The sequence below is a fragment of the Hyla sarda genome, chromosome 5 (assembly GCF_029499605.1).
Source record: "Hyla sarda isolate aHylSar1 chromosome 5, aHylSar1.hap1, whole genome shotgun sequence".
NCBI lineage: Eukaryota > Metazoa > Chordata > Amphibia > Anura > Hylidae > Hyla > Hyla sarda.
In genome coordinates, this window is record NC_079193.1 from 267427081 (window position 1) to 267443885 (window position 16805).

General features: G+C 41.9%; 1 protein-coding gene across 5 annotated transcripts in view; it reads left to right on the forward strand.

Annotated features, from left to right (window-relative positions):
• The window catches only part of ENOSF1 (enolase superfamily member 1), an 83157-nt gene that overhangs the window by 22422 nt on the left and 43930 nt on the right, over positions 1 to 16805 (forward strand). For 3 of the 5 annotated variants that reach the window (XR_008844190.1, XM_056521672.1, XM_056521670.1), the window contains exons 4-11: positions 792 to 878; positions 2146 to 2172; positions 4547 to 4619; positions 4701 to 4739; positions 7027 to 7109; positions 7220 to 7254; positions 12725 to 12812; positions 14113 to 14247. Coding sequence is in view for 4 of the 5 variants with exons in the window: in XM_056521672.1 (XP_056377647.1) it covers positions 792 to 878; positions 2146 to 2172; positions 4547 to 4619; positions 4701 to 4739; positions 7027 to 7109; positions 7220 to 7254; positions 12725 to 12812; positions 14113 to 14247 (567 nt within the window). In the remaining variant the exon portion in view is untranslated. Of the gene's footprint in view, positions 1 to 791; positions 879 to 2143; positions 2173 to 4546; positions 4620 to 4700; positions 4740 to 7026; positions 7110 to 7219; positions 7255 to 12724; positions 12813 to 14112; positions 14248 to 16805 lie in introns of all 5 variants that reach the window. The other 2 variants (XM_056521673.1, XM_056521671.1) reach the window with 2 other exon arrangements.

Below are 16805 nucleotides of genomic sequence, written 5' to 3' on the forward strand. Positions count from 1 at the left end.
TAATGCTTTTAGTGACATTGGGTAAGATGTGCAAAAAATGCCTGGGTCTGTAAGGTGAAAATGGGCTTGGCCCTTAAGGTTAAACTTAAAAAAAAAATCATATTCATCCCCAAGTCCGCAGCAGCAAATCCACACTAAAATCTGCATGGCTTCATGTGGATTTGCCACTGCAGAATGCTGCAACACCGTGTGTGACACTACCCTTACAATCCCACTTCAATGAAAAAGTAGATCATTATATGCAGTTTTTAAGGAGAGGGTCCAGGAGCAGTTTAAGGAGAGGGCACAAGAGCAGTTTAAGAATAGGGTCTAGGAGCAGTTTAAGGAGAGGGCACAAGAGCAGTTTAAGGAGAGGGTCCAGGAGCAGTTTAAGGAGAGGGTCCAGGAGCAGTTTAAGGAGAGGGTCCAGGAGCAGTTTAAAGAGAGAGTCTCAAGGAGACTAGTTGTCCCTGGTGTAAGTGTCACGTGGCTTGGTGGTTTTGACCCCAAGTCCCTCTCTTTCCCCACACACACCTTTTTCAATATTCGTTGTTCCCTTGTACAAAATCCATAAAAAAAACTTCTGACAGCCAGGGTTTCGGTAAACAACTTAAAGGTGTAGTCCCATGTAGGAAATTGTATCCCCCATACAAAAAATAGAGGATAGATGTCTGATCGCAATGATACCAGAGTGTGCAGGGACTCACAGTCATCACCCCCACCCCCCCCCCCCACCCCCATATTCAGTACTGGTAATTCTGGTGATCAGTGTCTTTCCTTTAATACTAAACAAACATTCTTACTTTTCTCAGATTGGTCCTGAAAAGGGGGTGGTACAGCTGGCTACCTCAGCAGTGCTCAATGCAGTTTGGGATTTATGGGCCAAACAAGAAAAAAAGGTATTTGTTTTGTACATTATTCTACACAATATTTGGAGTTAAAGGATTCCAGAATGAAGCATCTGTGTTTTCATTAATTGTTTAACTCTTCCCAAATTATGACGTAACTGTAAATCTGATCGGTGGATCCACCACCACAAATGTACATACAGTCTTGTCCAGGGGATGACTCAAGTATGGGTGGCAGTGGATGTCAGCTGGTATATACAGCCAACATCCTGCTGCAACAGCCAGGATTGGAGATAACTCTTTCTGGCTGTTTAACCCTTTCAGTAATGACTATGGCATCTAGGTGGTTTGACAGAGAGAAACAAGTTTTTCTGTCAGCTCAAAAGTTAGTCAGTTTTGTCCAATTCCCAGAGCAGCTAATGGAACAAATTGTTGAAAAAGTTGGCTATAGAAGCATAATGAGGGTAGTGACTACTCCAAGACTTATTTACTGTCCCTGGGGTTGTTATTACCGATGTATAGTGAGCCCTGATGAGCACACGTAGTGCACCTATGTCAGATGCTGCGCCCCAATATGGGCTCTAACAAAGTGCCTGCTCAATCACACCACTATTTTTGTATGTGAATGCAGAGACTAAAGTGTGCACTGTAGAACACTTATACTGTAGTACAACAAGGGTGGAATGGGGATCCTAACAAACAGTCTTACCTATTCTAGTTGTCAAGATCACGAATAATCACTCTTCCGATGCTGCTATGAGTTTTTAATGCAGCATCGGTGGCGCACTGCACTGTGTAAGACCGCCCCACCTGATAAGGCCCATTAAAACCGGTTTTCTAAACAGAACTACACCTTTATAGAACTGTAAGTAATGGGCCAGACTGCCCCAGTGTCTACATGAGCTGTATAAGGCCAGTATAACACTAAGTATTTTCATTTCTACAAGCTACAGCCGCAACAGTACATTAAGTAGTATGTAATGTTATAAACTGCAGCTTTCACTCAATAGTTAGAGGGGAACTGCGGTAGATGAGTACTTATCCCCTATCCACAGGATACTATAAATGTCTGATCGTGGGGGTCCCCATCTCCTGCCTGACACTCTTCATGCTTAGGGCTACCTCCTGCTCCGTGCATGGATTACTGTTGACCACAGCACAAAGCTGTTGGCTGGCACGCCCCTCCATGTATCTCTGTAGGACAGGAACCATTAGTAGAAATATTTAATTCATTATCATAAAATGAATTGTGTTTTGAAAGGTTTAAGACAATAATTAAATGTACAATATGTAAATTTTTATTAACTTATTTTTTTAGCCTCTTTGGAAGCTGTTAGTTGATATGGTGAGTTTTTACTTTTTTTTCCCTTCTAATTACCGGTATTATTCATGCCAAATGGTACCAACTCTGGTAGACATTAACCAACCACTTCCGTCTTTACTGCCAGAATCTCTGGTACCAGATTTAGCAATTTCAGAAAGAAAGTCATTGTTTTAGCTGGCTCCTAAGATAAAAGCACAGCTGGGGGGTACAGCTATGCTGCTTAGAATAAGAACAAAATTATACAGAAAAAATACCCATTATTAGAATGCTAAGTTGTACATTAGTTCACTTTATAGCCATTATTAATATTACACTATGACTCGGTGCAGAGGCACTAAAAAGGGACATCTGTACAAAAAAATAATGTGGATTATGCACCTAGCTAATTATTTTACTACAAACATTCTCAGTTAATGAACATCAAATGCCCAGCAGTTCCATCCCCTACAGCATAAAGGCTGGCCATCAAATGCAGGAGGAGGAGGCAAGCAGCAATAGGGATTGGAAATGCTGGACACTTTGGGCAATTGGCTTACCCTGTGGGCACTTGCTTCTCATTTGCATTTATGAAAATCACACATTTCTCGGATCACAGGCTACAGTTCACAAATCACAAAAAGTATGCCCATAAGGCCACTTTCACACTGCCGTTGTGCCCTGTCCAAAAATGGCAGTTAGGCTCCCTTTTTCTTTTTTATTGCATGTAATGTCCGTTATCGGGATGGGGCACAACGGGCAATAATGGGTCCCGATGGGATGGATCCCATTGACTATAATGGGGTTCGCTGGGCCCCGTTGTTTTTTGTAGCGGGAGAAAAAGAAGTCGCAAGCACTCATTTTTCTCCTGCATTTCGCCCCTCCTTTCTTGACGTCCGCTGTCTACCAGGTCACAACAGCAGTGTGAAAGAAGCCTAAAGGTGCTTTTAACCCTCTCCTGGCTCTGTGATTAGTTACACTATGTGAAACATTCTGTCAGATTCCCTTTAGGAACAGGTTCTAGATGACTCCTGTTTTTTTGTAACACAGAAGTGAAGGGCAACAAGCAGGTCATCCTGCAGCATCCAATTTCAAACGTACCTATTTTCTAACATTGGGGGAAAAAATGTTTCAGCAGGATGCAAAAACATGATCTGAGGTAACAGTATTAACCACTGAGCATACCTGCTGCCAATGAACTTGGGCTAGGTTCATACTGTGCTTTTGCATCTAAGGTGTCGTTTATTTTTGTTGTGTAAATTAAAATAAGATTTTACAGGTCACAAACATTTTCCAGACATCAATGACAACAGGATAGGCATCCTGTTTTAAAGGTGCTGGTTTCCTAATCTTGATGTAAACTGAAGTGTATGTTCAACATGGGCACAAAACAGTGCAATGTCACTGCCCAAAATTAAGCTCCCAATGACTTCAATGGGAGCAGAGATTCAGCTAAACGTATTGTGACAGTGAAGCACCTTTGATAACTTTCAGCCCTACCCTATCATCTATAAGGAGATACATCGTGTTGTCTTTTAACATATTCAATACCTTGTGGTCTCATACTTTAGACATTAGTACAGTGCATTATGGTCATGCTTGTAAATGGCTAAATTGATACATCAAGAAGACTGTAAATTTAACATTAAAACACTTATAAGCTACTTTGAATGTGCTTCTAGTATTTAACTCTGTCCTCTAGCTTCTATTGGACAAATTTAAAGGGGTACTCGGCCCCTAGACTTCTTGTCTCGATGCTGGGGACAAGACCCCCCCTCCCCCTGATCGTCCTGCTGCACCCGGCCTTTGTTTAGAGCGTCGGGTGCAGTGCCGGAGGCTTGTGACATCACGGCCCCGCCCCCTCAATGCAAGTCGAAGGGAGGGGGCATGGTGGCCATCACGCCCCCTCCCACAGACTTGCATTAAGAGGGTGTGGCCATGAGGTCACGAGCCTTCGCCCCACATCACCAGTCATAGGGCACGGAGCGAAGTTCGCTCCATGCACCGAATGCCTGGGGTGCCGCAGCCGAGTTAGCACAGGTCCCCAGCAGCAGGACCCCCGTGATCAGACATCTTATCCACCTATCCTTTGGATAGAGGATAATATATCGAGGGGCAGAGTACCCCTTTAAGAGGCTCTCTTCAATCCAGCTACTGGGCGAGATGAATAAAGTATAACAAAAAGTCACTGATAATTAAGTAGTAGCAAGAAAAAATTAGGGCTATTGTGTAGACTAATTTAGCAAAAAATATAGATAGTATATTGAGTACACAGCAGAAAATTAGAAAATGTATCTGTTACTAAACCATTACAATGTATCCACAATATAAATGGTTAGTTTGTAGAAAATAAAGCAATGTAGTCGCTGGCTTTAATTGCATGCTAATAGCATCATATATAATCCATTCTTCTCGGCAGACTCCACAACAGTTGGTGTCGTGTATTGATTTTAGATATATAACAGATGTATTGACTGAAGCCCAGGCACTCGGTAAGCCTCATTCTTATACTTGAAATAAAATCATTACCCGTTGCCTCCTGAGAAAGTGTAATTTGCAATTTTATGTTACAGAAATTCTTCAAGATGGCAAACCAAGACAAGAAACGAGAGGTAAAAAGTAAAAAAATAAATAAATAAAAACGTACCCTTGTACGTACTCTTATACATCCCTGAGTCTGCAGGCAGCACACAAATGGTTTAATTCTGACATCGGCTGATCAGATAGAAGAGGCAGATATCTAGTAGTGTGAGAGAACAATAAACCAATGAATTCATCAACCAATAAGAGAAGAAGGCATGCTATTGTTACAGTGGCGCTCCCTGTCCCCGCTGCCGGCGTGGCTGAGATTCGCATCATGGGACGCACCCGCATGCGAGTCTCAGCCCGTCACTCACCTTCTTGTGTCTCTGCTTCCTGGTGTCCCTGCAGCTCCGGCATGCGTGCCTTCGCCCCCTAGGGCGCGCGTGCGCCAGAGCTATGTTTCTTAAAGGGCCAGTACCAATTAATTAAAGTGTCTGCACCTGTCCCTTGTCCATAAGTATCTGCTCCTCCCTGTTCCCTGTGCCGGCTCTTTAGTTGTCTATCCTTAGTGAAGTCCTGTTACCCAGAGTCTGTGTATCTGTTCCTAGTTCTGCCCTATCCTGTACCTGTGTTTCAGCCCTGTTCTTCTGCCATCCCGCCACGTCCTGCCAGCCACGTTCTGCCAGTCGCTCTCAGTGCCATGTCACCCCCCAGCTACCTGTGTGGACGAGTCGTGCATGGGGTAGCGACCTGGGTGCCACCTGCCACAGCAAGACCATCCCGCTTTGCGGCAGGCTCTGGTGAAAACCAGTGGCACCTTAGACGCCGCTCCCTGGCATGGCTCAAGTCTCCTTCTACACATGCCTAGAGGATCCACCACCTGCCGTGATTCCTAACAGCTATAAACTAGAAGGAAAACAACATGTAATGTATGCAGCAATATACCTTTATTATACCTTCATCATAAAAATTAAGGGGGAGGGAGTCATGAAATTGCAAGCTCTTTGAATCAACATTCTGCCAAAGGCTGACCCTCAGAAGACGGAAAGTCGAGTTGATAGTGTTTGAAGAAGGCGGAATTGATGGGTTGATGATCTTATTCAATGGTACCTGACACTTTTTAGCCCAAGTTGATGCTGTTGATCTGGTAGAATGACCACCCGGGCCAGTGGTGTATCTGGATAATGTTGACTTGTTGGCTTTTTGCCTTAGTTTGGTTCCTAGAATTGTAGGAAGAGACTTTTTAAAAGCCTGAAAGAAGCTGTACACTCCAAATGAAAGGAGCTTACTCTTTACACATCTAAGAGATGGAAGCTATTATCCTTGGGTTCTTTTAACACTAGAAGAATAATTTACTGATTTGAATTGGTAGTTGAAGGAACTGGTATGGTTCTCAGGATAACCTCATCTGGTAGAAGTCTTGGATAGGGATTTTTACACAAAAGCAATTGCAATTCACTCACTTGTCTGGCCAATATTATGGCTGAGGAATAATGTGTTGAATGACAACATTTTCAGACTGGTCAGGGGGTCCAGAGGTCCATAATAAAGATGCTTGAGTCCCAGCAATCATGGAATTATGGAATTATTGCAGATGGCTCTAAAGAATCTGAAATTCAGTGGTACTCCCAAAAAGAGAACTTATAGATTGACATTGATAGCTGTCAGATGCGCTTTAAGGAAAGATACAGCCCGCGAAGAAGGAGACATCCCTGGCGGAAGTAGACAGTGATGAAGACAGTAGTGTGTGCACCTAAGTTGGGTAATGTAGATTATTATAAATACAGGAAACAGGGTAAATGGTGCAAAATTGGCCTGTATGCCAAGTGATGAAAAAATCCTTTTGGTATAAAGCATGCTTCCTTCTTATTGGTTAATTAACCAATTTGTTTATTGTTCTCTCGAACTGTTGGATAGCACCTCTTTATATCCGGTCAGACAATGTCTGAATTAACCTATTCATATGCTGCCAACCAGGAAATGGTCCATTTGTTCTAAAATCATATTCAGCTGTTTATATATCCACTAGTCACTAGTATGTATATCTCTCTCAATAATCCTTTAAAATGATACAATAGTACATCCATTTTACGGCTCAGGAGTGTCCTAAACAGGCCATTTTAGATTATGGAGTTCTATTTAACTCAACAGGAAAATGGTTGGTAATTCACACTTTTTTGGGCCAAATAACAGCTGATTTGCAAATAGTATGATAGTATTTGTTGTAGCAGAAAAAAAACTGATATAAAACGCATGGAAAAAAAAGTTTAAAAGAATGCAAAAAATGGCTAAAAAAGACCAAAAAACTGAGCATGCACATAGCCTAAGACATGCATGTTTTCTGTGAAATACTTGACAGCTGTACTTGATTTGTAGAGGAACACATGTTAAAGAATGGATACCCAGCATACACTACATCTTGTGCTTGGCTTGGCTACTCAGACAAACAGCTTCAAAAGGTTTGGATGAATTTCTTTATTCAGGGATCATGGGATAAATGCGAATGCCACTAGATTTGTTTTTTTTATATACCATCTTTTATAATAATTGCAATATTTTTATGTTCTAGCTATGCTCTGATGCCCTAAAGGCAGGCTGGACAAGGTACGTGAGTATTGGGCTGGAATATATTTCAGTTTTCTCAAACAGCACCCAAAGTTTATTGTTCATGGAAATTGTTTTTTTTGACCTTACACAGTTCTTTTATGGTCTTTGCCCATTATTTGAATGAATGTTTGTTTTCAATGAAAACTTTCACAAAAAAGAGTTTTGATTTTTAAAAAAAATCCCCTAAAATGGAGGGTCACTTTTTAACCCCTTAATAACCACGGACGTAAATGTACGTCCTAGCTTGGCGGTACTTCGCGCACCAGGACATACATTTACATCCTGTGTATGACCGCGAGCATCGGAGCAGTGCTCGTGTCATACAAGGCAGGTTCCGGCTGCTATCAGCAGCTGGGGACCCGCCGGTAATGGCCGACATCCGCAATCGCACAGATTTCCGCCATTAACCCCTCAGATGCCGTGGTCAGTACAGATCACGGCATCTGCGGCAATGCGCACGTTAAAATAGATAATCGGATTGCCTGCAGCGCTGCCGCAGCGATCTGGTCATCTGTAATGACGGACAGAGGTCCCCTCACCTGCCTCCATCCATCTCCCGCTGAGATCGAGCAGACCAGAGCAGAAGTTTGCCGATAATACTGATCAGTGCTATGTCCTATACATAGCACTGAACAGTATTAGCAATCAAATGATTGCTATAGATATTCCCCTATGGGGACATAAAAAGTGTAAAAAAAAAAATTAAAAAAAGGTTGAAAAATGGAAAAAAAAAAAAAGTGAAAAATCCACTCCCCCAATAAAAGTGAAAATTGTCAGTTTTTCCCAAGCGTAATTTTTTTTATAAACATATTTTGTATCGCCGCATGCGTAAATGTCAGATCTATCAAAATATAATGTTAATGATCCCTTACAGTGAACGGCGTAAACGTAAAAAATTAAAAAAAAAAGTCCAAAAATGCTGCTTTTTTGTCACATTTTATTCCAAAAAAAATCATAAAAAATTATCTAAAAGATTTATATATGCAAATGTGGTATCAATAAAAAAGTACAGATGACGGTGCAAAAATTGAGCCCTCATACCACCCTATATACGGAAAAATGAAAAGGTCAAACAAGTCAAAATAGGGCAATTTTAGATTACTGATTTTGTACAAAAAGTTTAAAATTTTTTTTAAGCGGTACAAAAATATAAAAGTATCTAGACATGGGTATCATTTTAATCATATTGACCCACAGAATAAAGGACACATGTCATTTCTACCGTAAAGTGTACAGTGTGAAACAAAACCCTCCAAAATGTGAAAAATTGTGGTTTTCGTTTAAATTTCCTCCCTAAAAAAATATTTTTTGGGTTTGCTGTACATTTTATGGTAAAATGAGAGGTTTCATTACAAAGTAAAATTGGTCACGCAAAAAACAAGCCCTAATATGGGTCTGTAGATGGAAATATAAAAGAGTTATGGGTTTTAGAAGGCAAGGAGGAGAAAACAAAAACGCAAAAATAAAATTGGCCTGGTCCTTAAGGTGAAAATGGGCTTGGTCCTTAAGGGGTTAATGAGTATAGCTGGTAAATAAAAAGTAAGCAAAGTAAAAAAAAAAAAAAGGGGGGGGGGTTTTGTGTCTCTTAGAGCTTTCTTCTGCTTATAGCTGTAATATGAATTTTAACAAAATCTAGGGGTGCAGTGTAATCTACTATTGCAGCAGTATGGCCATGAGTTCTTAAAGGATTGGTACTTCCCATTAAAGACTTGATTCAGTGTACCACCTTCTTGTTTCTGCTGCTGGGAACCATACTGACCCTTAGCTATAGAGGTCGCAGTTGCGACCAGGCCTCTATGTTAAGAGGGGCCAACAGGGTGCACCTTGCCACTATAGTACATGCATATAAATGGTGCATATAAAATTAGCAGGGAAGATTATAACCACATGCAGTGATAGGAAACAGAAGGCGGTTATTACTGGTACATACTCTGATTGGGTGACAGTTACTAGTGAGGTAACACAGTTATGGGTCCTATTCTTTTTAATATATTTAATAATGACTTTGTCGAGGGATTGTCTAGTAAAGTATCAATCTTTGCAGATGATACTCAACTCTATGAAGTGGTTAACACAATAAAGGACAGTGCACTGTTGCAAATGGATCTGAATAGGTTGGAGACTTGGGCTGGGAAGTGGCAGATGATGTTCAACACAGATAGATATAAGGTAATGCACATGGGGAAGAAAAATGTAGGCAGGGATTATGTATTAAATGGGAAAACACTGGGGACAACTGACTTTGCCTTTCTCTGGACCAACACAGTAGGGACACAATAGGGATATAGGTTAAACTTGATGGACTCTGGTCTTTTTTCAACTTTATGAACTATGTTACTATGCTCATCTGACAGCCCGGCTCCTGACTGTAGTACAGACTGAGGAGGGCAAATGCTAATACAGGGAGGTACTTGATGAGGATGGGGACATGCTGATAGGGTACATGATCTGGATGGGGACATGCTGACTGAGGTACATGTTGTATGTACATGCTATGGTAGGGGGACATGCTGTAGGTACGTGCTGTGGTAGGGGAACATGTTGACAAGTAGGTACATGATGTGGAAGTGGGACATGCTAAGGTGTGGGTACATGATAAGGATGGTGACACATCATTATAAAAATGTTCTTGAATAATTAAAATGTATACCGGCTGAGATTGTGGTTTTGTTGTGAGTAAGTGTGTGTGGCCCAAGTTGACCTCTTGCACCAGGGCCCATGATACTTAAGATATGCTCCTGTATTCAGCACAGCAGAGGAAGCAATGCTTGGTGTCTAGTTTACTTGGCAATCATAAATCAAGCAAACTTCTTCTTCATTACAAAATACTCACATAGCGGTAAAAGAGACTAACAATCAACGGCGGGGATGTACAGGTAGGCTGGCACTTCGTCTGGCCTCAACTTGGCCATCAGACTCCCTTCCCTCTCCTTCTGTACGGTGGCCTGATTCACTGAGTACACAGAAAATAAAAGGGGACAGTTTCAAACCAGTGCACAAGGAACCAGAAATAAGAGGAGTCATTGGGAGTTAAAAAGAAGTGCACAGTAGAAAGAGAAAAGTAAGTGGTGGGCAGAAAGTAGGGACAGTTAAGGCAGAAGAGAAGAAACATACAGAGCCAGGAGGGACAAAGGGACTGCAGTGCTTTAGGCCCAGGAGAAATAAGCAGGTAAGCACTGGCAAAGTTGGGGGAAAAAATTTCCTCCAATTTCCCCTGGCAGTTAAAACACTACTGAACAGTGTATATACCAGCCCCTGCCCTTATAGCCCAGGAGATTACAAACTAGGTAGAGAACTTGCTTTGCAGCGTGACAGACCACCAGGTGACTGTATTACAAAAACTTCCTTCTTCTGAAGCAACCCTCCTTATCATAGCTTGTTATAGTTGTTAATCCTATTGCTTTATTAAAGTAAATTCAGCTTCTGCCCGTGAGTCTACTACAATGTTGTCCAGATCTCAAACCTGCTTGATTCTCTGTCTCCAGAACTGGACTTGCTACCCCCCTTTTCGTGCTAAACCTCTCTCTGATTCTGATTGTTACATTCAAGATTCAATTTGCTGCTAGAATTTGACATCACTCTGAAAGTGTGGTGCCCATGAGACGCATTGGTGGAGTAGTTCAGGAAAGCTGAGGGTAGTAGTCCTAAGGGTACAGCCTATGGTGTAGCCACAGATGGCTTTGCGGCTGGCTAACCCTGTTGGTCCCCCTCTGAGCCCTTAAAACTATTATAACTGGGAGTCTGCAAAATAGATAGTAGTCCTTGATCGTGAGGTACACTTAAATGAGGTGTCTGGGATGTACAGCATAATTACTCCAGACACCGATGTAACTTGAGAACAGCGTTTTACCTTTACTGTGTCTACTGTGCAAAATGTAAACAGTATATATAATATTCACAGCACAGGGTAGCAAGTTACAGTACTTCAGGGTGTATGTGTGGAAATTAGTCACAATTCTCTGAAAATGCTGAATACACTTTATTGTTTCTAGTGACGAATACACAGTCCAATATAGATAATTCTCTGCCAAGGAAAGGCCTACAAATGTTGGCTAACTGTGGCATAGATACTCGAGTAGACTTGTACTCACGATTGCAGTTCCCTATCACAAAGCATAAGATATAGATTGTGCCGTGATAGCTGTGCAGAACTAACTCCGTCTGAAAGCCCACAGAGAATTAAGTACTTGCTCAGCTATTTCCTCTTCTGCCAAGATGATTCTCCCTCTCTGTGGAAGAACTGGATACTTGAGATGCATGCCTCTTGGTGTAGACTGGAGACAGTCTTGGGTAAAATCTCCCAATATGCTAAGTGGTGCCATGATCACTACAACACACCCGGAACTGAGTTCTGACAACAAAAACTGGAGGTGACATGCCGACAGGAATCAAGGCTTGATACTTCAAAGCAGACTTGAGCTGGAAAATGTAACACTGACTGGGCCTAATCCTCTTTTTCCTCATGTGTCCAAGCACAAAGCAGACAAACTGTGTCTGTGCTCTAGCTTGAGCTAGACTAGACTAATTCAGAGAGGGTTGGTCTCAAGAGTCTCCGCCCTCAGGAGTCTTTAGTAGTTTTGCATAGAATTTTAGTTGAGGGGAGTCATGTGACCAATATTCCATGCATCCTTCCATATAAATACCAGTGGTAGCAGTAAATAGTGAAATGTTAACCCTTGCAAATACTACAGTGTGTGCAGAGATAGCAATGTAACGCACAAAATTACTTCTTATACAAGCTTAATTCATACTCACCGAGACACAACTGCTGACTGAGAAAGAACTCCTCAGCCACATGACAACTTATACTTCAGTAGCTGGGAGAAGGTAGCAGGACTCCCCAAAAGGCCAAAAGGGTAGTAGTGATGCTTCTCTTATTACATTTTAAACCAAAAAACTGGATTTTTCCTCAAAAATTTTTTATGATATATCCTGTGGCATATCACAAAGCCTATTATTACAGTCTTGAAAAAAAAAAGCAATTCCCTGGCACATTCTGATCAGTACTCCAGACACTCAAACCTACAGTAAGTAGCCTAAGTCTCAAATCCATGTAATTAACAAGCACACTTGATATAAGTGTATGGCTGAAATGTGCTAAGAATATTTAATCGAATTAGATTACAGTAAGTGTATGTGTGTGTGTTATTTTGTATTCAGCATTGTTTGCCAGGATTATGTACCATTACAAATGTAAAACAGATTATTGTTTTCATTTTCACAAGATTAAATAAAGTGGTTCCTGTTCTCATTAATTGTAACATGTTATTAAACATACTAAATTGATCTTTAACATGATGCACAAATCTCCTGGGCCTATTTACTATAGTTTTTTAGCTTAAAGGGAACTTGTCAAAATTAGATAACATGATGACTGTAGGATAGGCTACGTTTTGATTACGACAGGTTAATTTTAAATTAATGTATTTATATTTACAGTCATACTTACTATTGTATGCATTTTCAGATTTAAAGTAAAAGTTGGGGCTGACATACAAGATGACATAAGAAGATGCAAACTTATCCGGGGCATGATTGGCCCTGACAATAAACTGGTATGTACTAGGAAATATAAGCAATAGATAACAATGGAGAAACAGCGCTACTCTGCAAGAACTAGGAGTAGGGTCACTCTTCTCCAGCTCTTGAGTTGACCTCTTCCTATTGCCTTCCTAGCAATTTAGAATCGTTGATGGCACTAGGTGACAGGTGAAGGAACATTTGGTCAACCTCTGGTTAACTAAGCTTTACCATAAGTATGTATACCATGCATAGATACGTAAAAATGAAGCACTCACCAGGTCTTGAAGTAAATCGCCAGCTCCTTTTATTTCATTTGTAGCTTACAGTGATGTGGTAGGTGCAAGGGAGAGCGGACAGGTGAAGCAGGTGGGGGAAGGGAATGGGCGACGGTCCGTTATCGCGCTTGCATGCTTCGTCAGGCCCCTGGGCCTGACGAAGCGCGCAAGCGTGATAACGGACCGTCACCCATGGGCCTGACCAAGCATGCAAGCGCGATAACGGACCGTCGCCCATTCCCTTCCCCCACCTGCTTCACTTGTCCGCTCTCCCTAGCACCTATCACATCACTGTAAGCTACAAATGAAATAAAAGGAGCTGGCGATTTACTTCAAGACCTGGTGAGTGCTTCATTTCTACGTATCTATGCATGGTATACATCTTCCACTTTTTTATGTGAGCACCGAGAGGGTCATTGTGTTGGAAAAGCCTAGCGGAAAAATTTAAGCAGTGGAAATGCAGTGCCGGGCTTGATCTGTTCTGGACTGTTTACCATAAGTATGACAGCACATTAACATTATACACCTTTGGCACCAACTATGACTTGGGGAAAGTGAGGTGAACTTGTATCCCCTTTTTAAGGGCTTCTCAAACAGGCCCATACATTCTAGTGACCTTTCTGTATGATAGACACCCCAAAGGTCATGATCCCATTTGTCTTCAGGGCCCTTGTGTAACATGCTATGTCAAGCATTCTGGTCACCCATATACAACATGACACCACAACTTCTTCCTAAATTGAATACTGAATCTGCCTCTAATACAGTGCGAGTGTACAAAGCAAAAAGTTTAAACTAAATTTTAAAACAGAATTTTCAATAGTATGAAAATATTAAACCATGTTGGAAAATGCTCAGGAAAAGTTTGTGCAAAAATCTAAAACACCAGCATATTTAATGATGTGCAAAAAAATGTCAAAGCAGATGATGACCTCTAAAGTGATGTTTTCCTGAATTGTGATAGGGAAATAACCAGTTGGTTTAAAAAATATGACATCTTTCAGAGTTATACCGGGAAAAGGAAAATTGACAAGTATTTATTTTTACTTTGTTTAAGATGCTTGATGCAAACCAGAGATGGGATGTAGATGAAGCTATTTCCTGGGTAAAAGAATTAGCAGTGTTCAAACCCTTATGGATTGAAGAGCCTACATCTCCAGATGATATACTTGGTCATGGAACAATTTCCAAGGTAAACTGTGCATATATCGAAACTAATGCGAAATATATTTCTAATTAATAATTGCCCAATCTTCATGATTTAAAGGGTTTTTCCATCTTATCATGCGATAGCATAATGCTAGGATAAACTATCACATTATGATAGGTGTGAGTCTACCACAATCCTTTTAACTCTTTATCCAAAGTTTTTCCTTACTTTTTTTTTTACTACCCTGGGTGTGCAGGGAAAACCAGCAAGGAGGACACACGCTAAACTGTCCCTTCATACCAAGGAGTGGTGTTGGAATCCCATAGGCCTAGCTATAGCTTTATGCCATCTAGCTATATGCCATCACTTTACAAGTTGAGAATGACCCTTTAAAATGGTGTTGTAAGATAGGGGCTTAGGTATAGGGGGTTCCGAAGTAGCAGATGGATCCCAATCCTGGGGCCTGAGGAGGACCATAGGCTACTCTACTGCATACAAAGTATTATAAATGGAACATAGTATGGGGTTCTATGTTATAGTGTTACACTTCTGCGCTCCGGCCGCAAGCACCGGCCGTGAGCGCAGTCCCTGTGTCCCCATCTGCCGGCGGGGCTGGGATTTTAATCGCTGGACGTGCCCGCATGCGAATCCCAGCCCTGCACTCACATGCTCCGCTGCTGCCTCCTCCTCTGTGTCTCAGCTCCGCCGCGCGCGTCCCCATCTCCTAGGGCCAGTTCGCCCAAAATTACTGTCACACCTGTCACTACATTATAAAGTTTCTGCACCTCCCCACTTCCCTGCTGGATCTTCAGTGCCCCTAGCCTGAGATTAAGCGTTCCATATTGCCTGTTTGCCTTATCCGTGTATCTAGACCTTCCCGCTACGTTATTTGACTTTGCACCTTTGCCGCCTGCCTTGACCTTCTACTACACCTGACTACGCTACTGCCTTATCCTTCTGTACCTCGCCTTGCCCAGCTACCTGTGTGATCAGTATCTGAGGAAAGGGATTTAGGATTAATTATTTCAGAATACTTAAAGGTAGGAATACAATGTAATAGAGCAGCAGGAAATGCTAGCAGAATGCTTGGATGTATAGGGGAGAGGTATAAGCAGTAGAAAGAGAGAAGTGCTCATGCCGCTGTACAGAACAGTGGTGAGACCTCACTTGGAGTATTGTGCACAGTACAGGAGGCTGTTTCTCCAGAAGGATATAGATACTCTAGCCCCTTGCCACAGAACGCCGGGTTTATACGGTGCTGCGGCACGGGAGAGTTATAAAGAGAGCTCAGGAGCTGAGCTCGCATCATACCTGCACTGTCCCAGGTGCTATTAACAGCCAGGACCCGTGGCAAATGCTGGACATCGCCGTTCGCCGCGTCTAAAAGTGAAAGTAAAAGCAATTGCGATGTCCCGATCAGCTAGGACGCAGCAGGAGGGTGCCTTACCTGCCTCCTGCGCGTCCAAATGGCAATTGATTGCTGCAAGCCTGAAATCCAGATGGCTTTGCAGAGATCTGTGTAAAAGATGGCTTTGCAGTGATCTGTGTAAAAGATCAATGTGTGCAGTGTTACAGCCCCCTATGGGAGCTATAACACTGCAAAAAAAAAAAGTGAAAAAAAGTGAATAAAGATCATTTAACCCCTTCCCTAATAAAAGTTTGAATCACCCCCCTTTTCCCATAAAAAAAACTGTGTAAATAAAAATAAAAATAAACATGTCCAAACTATAAAAATATATCGTTAACCCCTTAACGACGCAGGACGTATATTTACGGCCTGCGCCGGCTCCCGCGATATGAAGCGGGATCGCGCAGCGATCCTGCATCATATCGCGTCGGTCCCGGTGCTCATCAACGGCCGGGACCCGCGGCTAATACCACACATCGCCGATCGCGGCGATGTGCGGTATTAACCCTTTAGAAGCGGCGGTCAAAGCTGACCGCCGCTTCTAAAGTGAAACTGAAAGTGACCCGGCTGCTCAGTCGGGCTGTTTGGAACGTCCCGAACAGCTGACCGGACACCGGGAGGGCCCTTACCTGCCTCCTCGGTGTCCGATCGACGAATGACTGCTCCGTGCCTGAGATCCAGGCAGGAGCAGTCAAGCGCCGATAATGCTGATCACAGGCGTGTTAATACACGCCAGTGATCAGCATAGGAGATCAGTGTGTGCAGTGTGTGCAGTATGGGACCTATAACACTGCAAAAAAAATGTAAAAAAAAGTGTTAATAAAGGTCATTTAACCCATTCCCTAATAAAAGTTTTAATCACCCCCCTTTTCCCATAAAAAAAATAAAACAGTGTAAAAATAAATAAAAATAAACATATGTGGTATCGCCGCGTGCATAAATGTCCGAACTATAAAAATATATAATTAATTAAACCGCACGGTCAATGGCGTTGGTCACTTTTTATACCATTAAAAAAATGAATAAAAAGTGATCAAAAAGTCCGATCAAAACAAAAATCATACCGATAAAAACTTCAGATCACGGCGCAAAAAATGAGTCCTCATACCGCCCTGTACATGGAAAAATAAAAAAGTTATAGGGGTCAGAAGATTACATTTTTTTAAACGTATAAATTTTCCTGCATGTAGTT